Here is a 17,157-nt window from a genome sequence, read left to right as displayed (position 1 = left end):
GTGTTGGCTTAGGTGGTATCACTTTACAGCTATTGCCTAATAATTGCAATAATTTTCACCTTGTGATATAGGACCTTGGAGAGGGAATGTTCTCCCTGACCAAGAAGACACTGTGTGTTGCTGAGGGGGGAGAACAAAGGCAAGGACTGAGAAGGAGTCTGAGGAATAACACTTCACTGTCTACAGTTGTATCCCTTTCTCCCAATCCATTCCTTCTTCATTTTCTTTAAAAAACATGTGCCTCCTTTGGCAAAGAAACACCCATTTTAGCTAAGGAGTTATTTCAGACAGAAATCAGATTTCCTCTGAAAATGGCTATCAATTTAGATGCTTGAATGGAAGCCAATGCTTTAGAAACCCCATCTCCTCTCTGGGTGTTGAGCAGTTCTGACAGTAGTGACAGTAAATACCAGTGCAGGTTGAGCAGTGAGAACCATTATATCAGGGCATGTTAATTGCACCTGATAAGTAACACCATAACAAACGTACACAGAACTATGCTGTCTTTCCTTCATTCCTGTAATTTTTCTTAAGAGCTGTCCTTAATTCAGCCATTAAATTCTATGTTCCTCTCTCAAATTTTATTAATTCTTTGCTTCTATAAATGGTCCCTGCTCTAAGTTTGACTTTTTGTGGTTTTAGTTCCAGGTGTTCCATTTAACAAGGATGTATGAGATGGAAAATTGTCTGTAACCTTATTGAAAGCAACTCCATACAGTAATGAAACAATGTGTTCCTTGTAAGTCTGATTTTATAACAGCAAAACTCATCTTGTGGTGATAAAAATCAAAGCAATCTTTCCAGACACATGTATCCTCTTAATAGCTTGACAGACAGCTGTCGCAAAACATTTGCATTTTTATTCTCAGCATCTTCACAGCAACTCTGTGATGGAGGAGAAAAGACTTGAGTTCTTTATCACATTTTCTAATTTGCCTGGATTTACCAAAATCCTTTGCAGTCTTTCCCTGGCTGGTTTTGGATATCCAAGCCTTTACATTGTCATAGTAGTAACGATACCCTAAGCTCATGTTGTGAAACAGTGAGTCAATGCAGATAAATGCAATGTCTTTCTCAATACTTGGTGCAAAGTGAACAGAAGTGAATCATCTCTGATAATCAGAAGCATTCAAATTACCTGAGTTAGTGCAACTCCCTGCCAAGTGTTCCCTTCTCTGACTCCTTCCTGATGAAGCTCTCCTTCATTTGTCTCCAGAAAGCTCCAGAAAAGAGCTCATTTGAGAGCTGGTGTTTCATCAGGAAAAATGTTTTTGCTTCCATATGGAAGCCATGTCGTGACTTCCTTGGGACCTGCCGCAAATGCCTGATGTTTGCTTTGGTTTCCAGATTTGAATAGTAACACCCATTGTGTGAACAACATTCCTGACTCTTATCTCATTGAAGGTGGGAGGGAATGCAGCCAGATCATGCCAGAGAGCTGATGAAGCTGGTGCACCAGTCAACATCTCAGGGCTGACTGGAAAGTCTGGAAAATGTCTTCTGGGGTGGAGCTGAGGGGACTGAGGAACAGATGATGAAAGGTCTTTACTCCTTGACTGGCTTCCTGTAAGTGTCTGTGAGCATTTCCTTTGTGCTCTCTTGAAAATAAGACTTGACTGAATGCCACTAGGGAAAGAGAGATTCCAGCTCACCAGAGCCTCCTCACTTATCGAGTTGGACCAGCCCCTCTTGCCTTGCCAAGCTAAAATGTTCTGTGCCAGACTGTCTCCTCTTACACTGGATAAAAAGGGCACAGTCTCAGCCTTATGGCTCCTTCTCCAAGGAGTTTCTATTTTATAGTGGGTTCACTTATTGTGTGGCTCCTCTGCACAACTTTTATGCACTATTTTTCTCCAACTCCTTCACCAGACTTGGATTTCCTTTTCTTCTCCCACAAAATGTATTAATTCTTTTGGATTTCCTAAGAATGCCTTGGAGACACTAACTACTCTCTTACTAACAGTATCCTGGAGGAGATTTCCAATGCCCTGCTTTAAGCTTTGTTTCTTCAGCCTCTCTGGTATGCCAAAGGGCAGAGGGAGCTGTGACAATCAGACCTGGGTGATTGGGATGATCCCAGTTGCCTACTCTGGGCAGCTGCAGTAAATGCCCTGTGTGCAGGAAAAAGGGTGGAGGGGTGTTGTGTCTTGTGTAGAAAGTCATCTTTGACCCCAGGGAAAGAGGATGTGCAGTCAGGAGAGCTTGAAATGAGTATATCAGTCTCAGTGGAAGTTGTATCAGCTGAAGGCTGGCAGGTTTCTAGCTGTGAGAGAGAGGTGAATATCAAGCAGTTACAGCAGGTGATCCCTTCAGTACATGGCTGGTTGCTCAACAGAAACAGATATCAGCCTTTATCAGGGGTTTGTAAATGTACCTGTTGGCTCTTTTTTGCCACTACCATAAATTTCTGATACTTCCTCCTAGAAGTAGGTGAGCTTTCCCCTCCTCAAGGAGAGCCTAGGCAACCCTTCTCCCTTCTCAGGCACCTTGTTATCTCCCTGTCTCCTTCTCTGGCCAGAGCTGTTCCCAGCTCTGCTGGGTGGCTGCTTCTCCCTGTCTGAGTCCATGTGTCTCTGTGGAACCTTGTGGTGGACACTGTACCCTTCCCAGCTGTCCTTCCCTACTCACTCCTGCTCCCATGTGCTGGTAAGCCTGGCTATGAGCTGGGTGGAGGGATGCTCCTCAGGTGTGTGTGTAGCACGGCTCCCTCCTTAGTTGGTTGGGTGGCTGGGGGAGAGTTGAGGTGTTTGTTTTCCCTCCTGGAGTGCCTTGAGCCATGGAATGGACTAACATGGGTTTTCCCTTTTGTCTCATAATCCGGAAGGCACCTGGACTACCCCCTTGTCCTTCCACCATCTGAAACCAGCACAGAACTAACTGGCTGGATCTGGGCAGAGGGGTTGGGGATTATATTAAAACAGTACCTGGATGCTTCCACTGAGAAACCACTGCCTATCCAAATATTTCTATTGAATTAATGGAATTTCATGAAGTAATTTTCACCTCAGAACTCAGCATTGTGTGTCAGGACATCTTTAGAAACAGATGTCTTGCTTCAGCGACTTCAATGACAAGAGAATCTTCTATGTCCTTAAGTACAGGTGTTGGGGGAAAGTTTTTAATTAATGCAGGTCTTGACGTTTGTCCTATCTGATAGAGCTGTATTAGTGTGGGTTTAATTTAATGCCTCTACTGGGTATTGCAGAGGCACTTGAGATTCCACTGGAAAATGCTGCACAACAGTTCTTGTAATAGTGCCTGTTCTCAGCAGGTTGAAGGGCTCACTGCTGAGTCCCTCTACTGGAACGGGTGAGGAAGGAGGCAGTTTTCTCCCTTGGGAGATGATGATTTTAGAGGTTATTAAGACAAATCTCTCACTGTGAATTGGGTGGAGAAGAAACAGAGAAGCAAGCAGGTGTCATGCATCTCCTTCCTTCCCCCCCAGCTTTGATACCTGATAACCCTGTTTGGTGGAAGGGTTAGCCTTCAACAGGATGCTTGTGACTGAGAGGCTCTCTGCTTTATACCCAGGGATAAGCTTGCATCATCCCAATATTGGGAAGTATCTTGAATCCTATAAGTTGTGAACAGATTACTGTCACATCTGCAGGGCCAAAGGATCAGTCAAAGTTCTGATTAGGGTTTCCATCTGATCTGGACTCCAAGGAAGTCTGTCTGAAAACACCAAGAACACTGGTGAGTGAGCAGATGATGCTGCTGCTTTACAGCATTTGGCCTTTTAGGGTCACAGATGACTCAAATCTTCCTGGGGAGCAGAAGTGTGTGTATTTGGGAGAGAGAGGGTGGTGAAATACAAATCCCTTCAGAGCTCATAGCTGCAAAACCAGGTGAAACTGTGCATGAGGTGTGTTTGTCACACCTTCCACGTGGGTGTTTAGATAAAGCTCAGAAGTCTGGGGCTTGCCCCATCAGTGCCTCATGGTCCTTGGGTCGGGAGGTTAATTCAGTAGGAGCAGATCCCCAAGCCAGCAGGTTTTTGAAACACTCCTAAAGAATATTTGTTCTGGGAGACCAGACTGTGAGGATCATTTTAGAGATAAGTAAACATGCCCTGAGAAAAGGGAGTATGCTAAAGTTCAAGGGAGTCCAACATGAGTTTCCATTTTTACAGCAAATGGAAAAGTGTAGGTATCTACAAATACCATGTAGCTTCATTTGCGCTGTGTGCAAAACCCCCACTTATTTTCCACTCTTAGCCTCTAAAACAAAAGAAAATTTAATATAAATTAGCCAAATCAGAAATTATGGTATCTGCAGCAGCCAGATCTTTCCAAGGACTTTTCAGAGGTTTTCAGCATCCAGACCAAAGTGAGTAAGAATGTTCTGTATGTAATAAATTTCAAAAGAGATTTGGTAGTGTTTATGGATAAAGATCCCAAAATCTAAAACCTAAGTCTCTATTTAAACTCAAGCATTCCTAGGCTTTATATGTGCACCCTCAAGTAATTACATAGTACCAATATGAGATAAAAAGAATAGAACTTTAACTAAAGATTTTCTTGTTCATCACTAAAGGCAATTTTATTTACAAAGGCATCTATAGAACAAAAGCCAGAATACTTAAGTTTTTTAAACTTAGCTTTTCAGAGACTTAAAAAAAATAGTATTTTTTTTTCTTCAGAAAAACAATAATGTAAAATCAGAAAAAAATCTTTTATCTATGTAAAAAAAGTTATTTAAGGAACATTTTGAGAAGAAAAGTACTGAAATAAATTTAGGGGATTTGACAACTTCTGCTTCATAACCTTAGTTTTAAGGGAATGATTCTCACAAATAGGAAGCATTGCCCTTGCAGTGGCGTGGTACAATCGGGGTGCCCTCTATGGGTGGCTGGGGCTAGAAACAAAGCAGAAAGGATTTTCCATGGTAATTCAGCTAAGAGGGAAGCAGCAGTGGATAAGTGGCCAAGATGACAGCCTGGCAACATGTTTGTTTAGCTCTGGAATTAGAGGTTGACAGCACACTTGACTGTCAGTATGTATATATACAGGTGTGGCCCTAAAGAGCTAAGTGAAATGCTGTGCTCAGAGAGAGGAAATAACTCACAGCAAATACCTGCATCTCACTTGGGATGCTGTTTTTAGAAGTTCCTATTGAAATTAAAAGAAGAAAAAGACAACAGGTGTAGGTATATAATGCAGAGATTTAAAAACTGCCATACTTTCTTGTTTTTTAATTCTGTTTTCAGTTTTTCCTTTTTCCATGGGTCACATAGAAACATGAAAAACTAGCACAGGAAAAAGTAACACAGGAAACGTAATTCTGAAGAAAATATAAAGCATTTTTAAATGCTGGTGGGAGTTGATGCAGTGTAACACATGGGCCTATGGCTTAGTACTTTTCATCATCTCTAAGACCTCAAACTTTCAGTGAGCTCTACCTAAATTTCATGAATTTTTAAAGATGAAATAGTTATCAAAAATATGCCTAATATTGAACTTTTTTCCCATGTAAATTCACTGATCCTTCAACTTCTTTCATTCTTTGACTTACTAATGTAATACAATTTTCTCAAGTAAAAGGCATGCAAGTTGATTTTTCTTTTTCATTTCTTGGTTCATGAAAGCAGAAGTTGTAATATGCATGTACAAATCCAGAAAAATCATCACACACTTCACCCCCAAAAAACAAGTAACTTTAGTATTGATCCAGTGTGCATGATGTAAAGCTTTAAAATGTGCACAAAGAGAATGGATGGGGAAAAAGGAATTCAAAATGAAGCAAAGCACAGCTATCGATAGTGTGTGTGATTAAGGGTAGAACCTTATCTTAATTATAGACTCACAATCCAGAATTACTGCATTGTTTGCAAGTAATTATATCAATGAAGTGATTCAAGATGCAAACCACTGATCAAAATCTGGCTGGTCAAGAGAGTGGCTACTTAGATCATGGTCTTGTCCAAAGGGGGAAACTAAATTCAATACTGACGTTGTGTGGTTGGTGGTATTTGGGCACTTTTAAGCTGAATACATAACCTATGATTTTCCTCAGATTTCACAAAACTGTTATTCTCCTAAGAGGTATTTGCTCTTGTATTTCAGCTCCTTACCTTTAAGTATTGTTTAAAAAAACCCAGAATGCCTGTAGTAATTTTCCTGGGGAAAGTGTGTTATTTTGGGAAGAAGAAAATCCCCAACCACAAAGCCCTTCTCTGGATATTGGCATAGATGCCTTTCTCACCAAACCTGATTTTCTCTCCCAAAGCTGGAAATTGCCCCCTAAGTGGACAACATTTTAATAGCAGTGTGAAAGTTTTAGGAAGCTAATTATGGATAATTGAAAGCAGGCAGTAGGAATGAGAATACTTAGGTGACCTTAATTCCAGCTGTCACTAATACACATAACTATAATGAAACATTCATGTCATTACATGCCTTTGAAATTGGTTGCACCAAGCATAAGCATGGTACTTTAAATCCTGACGTTATCCCATTTATTAGTCCTCTTAATTTCTTTTATCCGAAAGACCAATCTTTTTAGGAACTACAATTATACAAGGACAATAATTCCTCTTTTGCAGATGTGGCCTCTGGGGAGCATCCAGCTGAGCTCTTTCTTTCAGTGCAGTCAGGCAGTGCTTACTCACCCCTCAGCTTTAGCAGCCCTGTTAGCCTAAGCCCTGTGAGGAGTTTGTGATGCCGTTTGCTGATGTTTGGGATCACACAGCTCTTGCCCACTGTGAGACCTGCTGTCCTTGTGAGTGTGGTTTCTGATGGGCAGGTCCTGATCCTCTGGTTCGCTGGAGGCAAGGGGACCATTGAACTTGCTCTCCTTCAAGTCTGTTTTCTTCACCTCAAGCAAGGACTGTGGCTGTAGGGCTGTGGTAGTAATTGGAATGTCTGTTTCCAAGGAGAGTGTGATGTCCACATCCTGGTTTGGAACAGTGCCACATTCTTTTTCTGCTGTCCCAGTCAGTCTTTCTCTTTGTGTCCTCTCTCAACCCCTTAGTTGAAATCAGGGCAGTAAAAATGTCAGGTTCTCAAAGGGTGAGCTACTGGATTTGTATTATGGTCTGCTCTAGGGGGTCTCAGCATGTTGAACTGTAAACTGGGGAGAGTCACTGAATCAAGTTGTATGTTGCAATTTCTATTTATGGCCAAAAAGCTTTAAATATCACTAATAATAGGCTTTACATCCTAAGTAGCTACTGAGGTAAGAGGAAGAATGTGGTATGAGGATAGCTGTTGAAGGACTAAACTGGCAGCAGGCAAAAAAGCAATACTATTGAGCAATGAGAGGCTTTGTGCTCCCATGTCTAATGAATGCTTTGGAACATCCCATGCAAATAACAGTGCATTCAGCAAATATTCCTGAGGAGAGTTCTGTCAAACTAGATTTAAGATAACTTTTTGATGAACCTTGTGACCCAGCATGTGGTGGCAGAGCAGTGTGTGGTGGGAGAAAGCGAGGGCTTGACACAGCCAACCTTGCTGGGGCACTTCCAGACACAGCCACACATCTGGGCAAGGCCAGCTTATGTCAGTGCCCACTACCCAGGAGCAATGGGATCCCTGTTGTGACCTATTTCCAGAGTTTGGGTGTTTTTTGGGTCCCAGGGAGGAAGGACATATTGTGAGACTCTGAAATCACAAAGATTTTTACAAAAAGAATCACAAAGATTTCAGTAGATTGCTCACGGGCCTTAGAAGGTTGAGCATGGTACGACACAAGAAAAAGAGTATGATGATGAGATCTGGAGTTTTTTGAGACAGAATAGGAAAAGAAGTCTTGTTCATCAAAGTATAAAAAAATTTCTGGCTACAAGGAGCAAGGAAGAATTTCCTTTTTGTCTGGGTTTGTACAGTTGGGAATGTTTTGCCCTCTTACTGCATCTTTGGTGCTGGCCACTATTTGTTACTGTATTGGATGGACCAGCACTCAGGAACAAAGTCCAGTTTGTCTAAGAAAATTGTTCTGCATAGAGAGAAGTGTAGTAAAAAGTTTGGAGAATATGAAATTAAACTGAGGAAATTACAAATGCCATTTTCTAAATAAAGACTGTCAGGAAAATGCTTCTCACTTAAAAAGGAGCAGGACTTGGCACTTGGTTCAGAATGCACATAGACCTTGTCTGCAGCAACAGCTGTAGCAGTTGAGCAGTTGCTAGACAAGGGCCAGGAAAAACAGTGAGATGCACTTTAACAATGGTGAATTGAAGGGATCTGGTCATGACAGTGTCACTTTTGAGGGCTGTAATCAAAGCAAAACATTTAAAATTAGTTTAAATGCTTCTCCCAAGCAGGACCAGGTCACACCTAGTCACTGAACAAAGTCCTAGTTGCTTTTGCTCCAATGGTTGTGACTTAAACTGAAAAGGAAGCTATTAGCAGGCTGGAGAGAAATGTTTTCTGTTTGGTGTCTGAAAGCCTTCACCAAAAAAAGAACTGTAAAAATATAAGGCAGAACATTAATCTCTGAAAGTTTTTATCTGACAGCATCTTCCTTCATACTCTCCTCTTATATAAACTCTGTATGAATATAAAAATTATGTTTAATAATTCAGGTTACCAGAATCACAGTTGAAGGAAAGAAGAGGTTTGGGTCATATTTGCCAAATGAATTCATCAGCAGTTGAGTGGTAGGCGACAGTGCAGAGGTTTGGCTAGGGCTTCTTTCATGATACAGCACAGTAGTTTGCAAAAGTAAAAAATGTTAGCTCACATTTAAAGGTGTTAAAGGGCCTGCAAGGTTCACTGAAAACAAAGCCACCCTTCAGTTATTTTTTTGTCTGTGGGTGATGTAGTGCTAAGGCAACACTTAGGGGTGGGAAAGTCAGTGACAGTGTGTAATGGAAAAGGTGTCTACTTTCTCATTCAGATATGAAAGTGTGAAAGAGGATGGAAGTAACAGATTTGGTATAATTTTAAATCATATGCTTCCTGCTCTCCCCATGAAAATTATCTAACACGCCTTCTGGATTGAATGTTCTGAAAACAGTGTCTATTGCTGATAGTTTAGTTGTGTTTGGACTCCATAGAGTCTTTTTGTTAAAAGTACAAACTAAAGTTTTGTGAGCCACCACTGGAAGTCTCTGTCTCTGCTGCAGCACATGGTGTTCCTAATCAGACTGAATGGAACATCTTGGAAGCAGTCCAGGGTGAGGAGAAAAGGAGAAAGCTGAACATGTTGGGAGTACAAAAACCACAATCACACAAGCTGCTTAGGCTGTAACAAAGATACACAAGAGAATGGATGATAGAAGTAGGGATCTCTGTATCTGCTGAGAAGTGCAAGTGGAAAGTGTAGCAAAACCAGTTGACATCTGAGACAGTAAGATATCTTGAAGATCCAGCTCTCAGGAGGAGATAAAAGACTTGGGAATGTCAAATGGACACAACCCCCTCTTGCAAGGGAATGTGAATTCCTGCCCTCTTCACTCCCAAGCTGAAAGTCCCTCTGATTTCACTGTGCTTGTTAGCAGTACAGCAGCTTGAGGTGTATCTCAGCCCAGCTCAAGGCTCTCTTTTGATTGCAAAGCACTCCTCAAAGAAGTCCCTGTCCCAAAGATCTCAAAAGTTGTCAAAGACGAGGCAGCTGAAGATAACACATGCCACTGCATGCCAGAAAGCTGGCAGTACTGCTCAGCCACATGCTTCTGCTTACACAATCGCTGGTGCAGCAGTTAGCACTGTGACAGAAATGATAAGCAAATGTTATCATTAAAAAAAAACAAAGCAGAAAAACTCCCTTTTGGTCTAAGGAAACTGCTTCCAATAACCAGGGGAGGTTGTGGTGGAACAGGATGTGGAGTTATAGGAAATAAAACTCTTTTTAACTGGATGCATCAAATGCAGTGGTAGCAGCTGGCAATCTGCAAAGTGAGAGAATAAAAGGCATTCTGCCTATCTACAGCAGCTTGTTGCAGTTGAGATGTCTTTTTCCATAGAATTTTGTCTGTTTAAATGTCAAACTAATTGCAGATAACTGCCAGTAAGAGCAAGGTCCAACATCAGCTAAATGCATGACCATTAAAATGTTTCTTTTTTTCCTTGCTAATGTATGCTTAAAATCACCTTAAATAATAATTGTGCAGTTTTCACCTTATAATTATTCTGCTTCAATATCCCTGTGCAATGCCATGAAGCTTCATATTGTGACAGCCAAGGCTGGAAAATAGGGAGTTTGTGTTCCTTGGGAGGAATCACCCCCAGATTTCATGCTTACATGCTTGTTTCTGTATCTGACATATTTCCACATATGAATAGTTTGAGAACCATTATTTTTTTCTTTCCTTTGGAAAACAGAACATCTTGAGACTTGGCTAAAATAGACTGCCTTTAAGGGCTGAAAACAAAAAATAAGAGACAGCTTACATGATGTTGTAAAGCATTTCTGTGCAGTTTTTCCTGTCATGCATTTGATGTTTACAGGATATGTTCAATTTACTGGGTCTTGCTGGTAGGAGGAGTTGCTGCATAACTCACCAGTGACTCTGCTATTTCTCAATCCTTCGGTGATCCCAAGCCATTCCTGGCAGAATTTCATGCCATGTTATATCACACTGAGCTGTCTCAGACTGATCCTGCAATCTTGAGATGACATCCTGACAGGATGTAGTTGAGCAGGAACTGGTAAAGATGTTATTTGGGGATCAATTCCTTAGGAGTCCTGGATTTCCAGTTTCCGATGAGAATTGCTTGACGATTGTCCAAGCATATGGAAAAACACAAGGGTAATAGGGGAACATGATAATCCAATAATAATTTGGAATTATTGGTGGCTTTGCTATAGATTTCTGTAAGACCAAGGGTAAAGGCTGTGTCAGAAAGGACCCCTACAAGAGAGGCTGAGTACACTGCAGAGCACAGCATGCTGTATCCGTTCTGTGGGCAGTCTTCAGGAAGCTGTGCTTTGGAAGAGTGCAGCAGTGTGTTCCAAGGATGTTCATGTATTTTTCATTATGCCTGGGAGTGGATGAGACAGCACTGCAGTGGCACACTGATGTAGCCATAGGACATTTAGAAAAATGAGCTTGCTTTTTTATGATATGCCTTAGGTCAAAGGGGAAATGATTATAAAAGATCTGGGACAAATATTATCTAGAGGCTGGGTTGCTCTACGTTTCTTGGCTCTGTAAGCTGTGAGTTTGTTACTGAATGCTGTTTTCTGAATGCTCCTTCCAGCTATATATCCACTTTCCTCCTTTTTTGTTGTTATCTTATATTTTTCTTTTTTCAACAGATCGACAAGACATTTTACAATTCCATTTTAAGGAAAAAATACATCCGTTCACGCTTAATCAGAGTGAGGTATGTGAGATAATAATAAATGCACGCAGCTGAGATAAAATTAAATGTACACCAAGCCCAGCTAGATCTGATTCAGTAAAGTGTATTGTGTGTAAAACCAGAGCATAATCCCTAACTGAGCATAATCTAGTTCTGAACCTTGCTCTCCTTTGGATCTTAATGCAGAAGATACCCTTCAGTCAGTCCAAATTCCAACAAGTTTGCGTTCAGATTCTGAACAAGCTTTAGTCATTAAAGCAGAGAAAACTAAAGCTATCTAAAACCAAAAAGGATTTTCAAAACTATTTCTTACACTGTAATGCAGATGTCATTTCTAGCATTTCTATTGCGCTGGGCTTGTCAAGTAAAACCAGGCTGTGCTGGCTCAGAAAGTCCCACTTATTATTGTGGCTCTGAGAATGGGCATAAGTAGGTGCCCAGGAAACAGTAGCAGCACAACAGAGCTGTGATAACTGCTTCTTGGTATGCTCCCTGCCTCCAGGTATTTACCACTTGGGAGTTCTTGAAGTGGCTGTGGTTTGTTTAGCAGCCCTCGGTAGCGTTATTTCCCAAGGACTTGTCTGTTGTCTCCTGGGCTCTTGAAATCCGCGCACCTCGGTCCTTTAGGAAGGAGAAACTTAAGAAGAACCACCTTCTTTGGATCGTTCAATGACCCCTAGCTCTTGTGCTAAAAGAGATGATAAAAAGTTGATCACTACCCCTCCTCTCCGTGCATTTACTGATTCTGGACACTCCCATCATATTTTCTTTCTTGTATTCAATAAGATCCACTCTTTTTTAATTTTTCATTTTTCAGTTGGAAATCCCAGTCTACTCAACATTCTTTGCATTTCAAACTGTTTCTTATCATCCCATTCCATACATCTCTCAGGTCTGCTCTTCCTGCTTTTTTGAGATGAATAGGTCAGACCCATAGTTGAGATTATCACTGAGCAATGTGGAACTTTTTTTCCTCTTTTACTCTCTGTTCAACTGCCAATAATACATAATGTTGAATTTGATTTTTTTAACCACTGTTAAGTGCTGAAAATGATCTTTTTACATAACTGTCTATTGTAGTACTAAGATCTTGCTCCTCAGTGACAGTGCCCAACATTTTGCAAAGAAAGCTTGAATGTCTTCATAGTCATAGACTAAAGCTACAAGACTGAGATCTAAAGTGCTGAATGTACTCCTCTTTGTTCTTACATGGTTTGTGACATCCTGCCTCTTCCTCTGCCTTAGCTTAATCCCCAGTTACATACAAGCTTTAAGGATATTTTTGATACTGTCTGGAGTGTTGCAAGCATAGGCAGAGTGATTTAGGGATCTGAGAGGCCAATATGTAGGGATAAGTGGTATTTTTCATTACTTCTTTTTCCCAAGGACAGACTGAGGTATTTGTGATGTTTGCTGTGTTGGATGCAAGATTTGCATGCGCCAAAGCTTGTTTACTTTTTCAGATGTACATTCTTTATGCCTCTTCAGGGGCTCAGACGGCAAGTTCTTTTGAGCAGGGTCATGGTTGTGAATTTACTTGGAAAGGACTGTGTGTATCTTTTGGCTCAGTATAAGCAATGCATTAATAATAATGCCACTGCTCACTAAGAAAGACAATACTAATCTTGAAAAGGTGCCCTTGGCTCTGGATCTCTGCTATATAATAAGTGAATCAGGGTGGGCAGTACTTACCCGAGGGTTTCGAGAGGTGTGGTTTGCTTGCAAGAGTTGATATGGTAATTCCAGTGTGGCATAGCACAGGAAGAGGAGTGGGGGGAGAGGTGAGGGAACACCTCAGAAATGCAGAGCAACACCCACAGTTCGATCAGATAATATCTGGAAAATAAATGAAGTGGCAATCATGCTGAAGTTGGAACAAATTGAAAAAACAGTCTGTTGAAAACTTGACATACAACTTCTCAGTCTCATTTATGAGATCCTTGAATCAAGGAGTGTGTCTTTCTGCTCACCCATGAACCACCTGGCATGCCTTGGTGTGCTTAAAGCATATGGCCTTTTCTTTCCCTTCACTGGCAATATCAGGAATGTCTGTTTCAATTTTGCACATGTTCCCTTCAAAGATTAAAGCCTGCTTGCATGAGTTCTGGATAAGCTGTCCATCTTCTAGTTTTCCTTTATGTAATTACAAATTTCCAAGATGGTGATATATAACTAGGAGATCTTCTCTTTTCCTTTCCTATCCAAAGAAAGAGAAACCTGCTTTAAGTTCTCCCCCTGTATGAAGTAACTGTGATTTTATCTGTTGTGGCTTGTGGCTCATTGCTTCTTGGTTCAGGTGGGAGGAGGCACAGGAGAGAAGGTTCCTGGTGCAAGTTCTTACCTTCCCTTTGTGATGACTAGGGATAATACATCTGCAAGTACAGAGCAAGATTTACTGTGCCAGATTAGTCAGTTTGATGTTTGTAGTCTATCATTCCATCTCTTGCATCTGATGCTTTAAGGAAAATGAAATAAAACTACCAGGAGAATTCAACCTGTTACAAGACTTTTCTCCCTTTTCTTTCCTCTGATCTTACATTAAAATTGTGGAATTGTGTGTCTCAATGTATGTGCTGCTTGCACTTTTCAATGAGGCGTTAAAGGCCCTTTTGTGATCCAGCCCTTTGACTTTAATAAATATGCTGTGGGCATGCTGCCAAGTTTCATTTATTGTTGCACAACATGAGGCTATTAGGAACATTCTCCAAGAGACTGCTGTGGTGGAATTAGGTTGTGTGGTCTCTTCTCATCTCCCAAAAAAGGTCCAAGTACCTTTCTGATGATGATTGTAAATTTTTATTCTGTGTATGTGCAGGGCCATTGAAAGGTCTGTGTAGATACTGTTAATCATCTACCTCATGTTTCCAAGTGCTGTTTATCCAGCTTTTCATTGCAATCAAATTCATTCCTTCCTCTCTTCTATCTCAGGCATGTAGTCAGTGACTGCTTTTCAGACTCTATTATAAAATTGGTCTGGCCATTTGTTCACAGAAAGCATCATGCTGTCTTCTAGCCTATGATGCATTTGACCATTCAGCATTCTTGGATTTCTTTTGGAAGTTCCTTCTCACAAATACTTGAAAATATATCTAATCTTTTATGTTACATTGCCATTGCTAGAGGAGCTAAGATAAAAGCTAAGAAATGCAGAATTGGGCTGGAGGTAACGAGACTCTTTCATTGGTTTGTAGCCCAGATACTGATGGTGTGATGGCAGAGGCTTTGCTCACATTCTGGTTCTCCGCTACGGACTCTAGAGAAGCACTGCGGGAAAGAGTTGGGAAGATCTTACGGAGGGGGCTGAAAAGATACACAGGGCCTCTGAGGATAAACGTCCGATCTTCTTCCATCTCAAGTAAGTATGTCACATTTCTTTTAAAAGTAATTCTTTCCATTTTCTGATTGATGGGACTTGGTTTTTTTCCGTTTTGATGATGCTTTTGATGTTACTGTGTCTGAATGGTGGTCTTTCGTGCTCCTTAAGTTAGACCAAAATCAGTGAAAAACCTCTCTAAATCTTAAAAAAAATCTTAAATACGGATAACTGGGAGCAGTTACTTTGTGGTTTCTTAGTACAGCCTCAGCCTTCCTCCAAACTGCAGTATCAACTTTATGTCACTGTCATGGAGCCTGAAAGTGCAGGAAGTATATATGGATGACAAGGGGAAAGAACCAAAGCACTGAAAAAATAATATTTGGTGTGAGGATCAAAAGCCTTGCAAATTCCCCAGAGGAAAGGGAAAGAAAGGCATAATGTTCTTATCTACATGACTTCTCAGGTAGGGATTTTCCCTTTTCACAAAGCAGACATAAATCTGCAGGATGTGACCATTAACAGCACCACCTTCTACACTTTGGTTCCACTACAGAATTTTTGTGCAGGCTTAGAATTTTGTCTCTGTCTTGGCTTCAGTTATATATAGTCAGCAATTTTTCTGTGTGTCAAACTTCTCAAGGATGAGTTGCTTGGCTGACAGCTAGGGACAGATACTTGCTCCATTTGTTTTTGCAGAACTGCTTGCTCCTAAGTGCAGGGGTGAGAGTACAGTAATAGGGTGAGTGCTTGCTGCTTGCTGTTCCACACTAGGCTACTTGAACCAGCAGAGATCTGCAGAGGTTAGACAGCTGTATTTAGAGAACAGGAAACCTCAGCCAGATTCCATACTGGATGGATCCAGACTTCCTCCCACACAGAAATAAGCAGGAGCAACTTCTTGTTCCTCCTCTTGGTGCTTGAACTGGGCACATATTTGCATTGTGGTAATGTAATGAAACTCAAATATGAGCTGTCACACTCCCATTGTTTCTTGATGGGCCAACCAGCCTTCCCCTTTGGAATGGCTCAGGATGACAAGTGACATCCCTCTGGGCAGGTAATCACCATTTCCCTGCAGTGTTGTTTATATGCCAGTAGTTCCTGTTCAACAAAGTGTACATGTAAATTCTCCCAGATAAAAATACTGTGTGGGTATCAGAGAGATTCGAAGAGATTTGTTTTTGTTTACACAGTTGGGTGACGAGTTGGTGAATTTTGAATCTTCACTTCAATTTGATGCTTTACAAAAAGGATAAAATTGGAAAGAGTACACAAATTATTGTTAAAAAAGGACTGTGACCTAATCAAGCCAAGCTGCTTTTATTCAGTCTGGAAAATGTGGGAAATGAATCAAAATTGTTTTAGTTGACCTTGAACTGCACCAGGAATGTTACAGTAATGCACTAATAGCTAATTAAAAAATTGGCTAATGCAATTGAATTGCAATGTTTTCATTAAATAGTCCCACTAAGAGATGGCATCTGTATTACTTTATCCAAGTTGTGTGACAAACTTTGTGCTGCTTTTCTTGGCTCTCCCAGCCTAACCATAAAACACTGACTGCCCAGGTGAGCTACTCATTACAGGACTAGCATTGTGCAAGGGCTATGAGTGACACAAAGGAACATAAACAATACCTTGGTATTTCTAAGAGACAACAATAAAAGGCTGTCCAAAAAAATTTTTTTGATCTTTTTTGCTAATAGGATTTCTGCAGGATTTCAGCTTAGGCCAGATCCTGAACGGTGTTGCCATTTCAGGTGGACTCAGGAGAAGAGTATAGAATGGAGAGCTCCAGTGCTTTTAGAGGAGGTGGTGGTCTCAATTTATAAAACTCATTCCTCATACCAGGGAGAAGTGACAATTTTCAACAGTTCCTAGAGGTCCAGAGAAGAATCTAGGTTTTTCCTTTTCTACTTTTCTCTCCCCTCCTGAAATATTTTGTCCACTATTAGTATTTAAACCATAAAACCTAAGAAGCCCTAGATTTTTTCCATGCTCTGCAGGCACCTTTCTAAATATTGCTTCATTGTACCTTTTTGCCAGCTGGAATCCTTATTTATCCTAAGGCATTTTCAGATTTACATTTTCATAATGGCTTGTAAAAAATCATTAACCTGTTCTTTGTAACCACCTTATCAAAATATTCTAATTTAGAGGCCATGATATAGCTCATTTTAGCTAAGCATAGCTCACTAGTTGAACAAATCCAGGTCAGGCACTTATTTATATCACATGCTAGGGGGAGTCTGATAAAGGGAACCTCCTTAAATCTTCCTCCCCTGAAATAATCACCTTGTTGTTCAACACCATGTCTCAACCTGCACTTCACTCACAAGTATTTGCCTTGAGAATCAGTTCCAACAAACTCTTCCAAACTGGGTGCCACACTTGGGACATTCAAGCTGCAGTTCAGGGCAGCACTACAACATTAAGATGCCAGACCAGGGGTAGAACTTGCTTTACCTCTGCATTCCTGAGGATTGGGAATAAAGAGGGGATAGAGTCTACACTGACAATATATTCTTAGTTTTTTTCTTTTTTTTTTCTAAAATAGAGAGAAGCTTGATCATACATATGTGAGAAAAT

The 17,157-nt window shown here is 40.8% G+C and overlaps 1 protein-coding gene across 1 annotated transcript in view; it reads left to right on the top strand.

The window, feature by feature from the left end:
• The window catches only part of LOC102074403 (transmembrane protease serine 11E), a 39,674-nt gene that overhangs the window by 10,850 nt on the left and 11,667 nt on the right, over positions 1-17,157 (top strand). The window contains exons 4-5 of the mRNA XM_005484728.3: positions 11,206-11,273; positions 14,444-14,607. Coding sequence (XP_005484785.2) covers positions 11,206-11,273; positions 14,444-14,607 — 232 coding nt within the window. The remainder of the gene's footprint in view (positions 1-11,205; positions 11,274-14,443; positions 14,608-17,157) is intronic.

This window comes from Zonotrichia albicollis, chromosome 5 (genome assembly GCF_047830755.1).
Source record: "Zonotrichia albicollis isolate bZonAlb1 chromosome 5, bZonAlb1.hap1, whole genome shotgun sequence".
NCBI lineage: Eukaryota > Metazoa > Chordata > Aves > Passeriformes > Passerellidae > Zonotrichia > Zonotrichia albicollis.
Note: the sequence above shows the minus strand (reverse complement) of the source record. Positions and strands in the feature narration are given on the sequence as shown.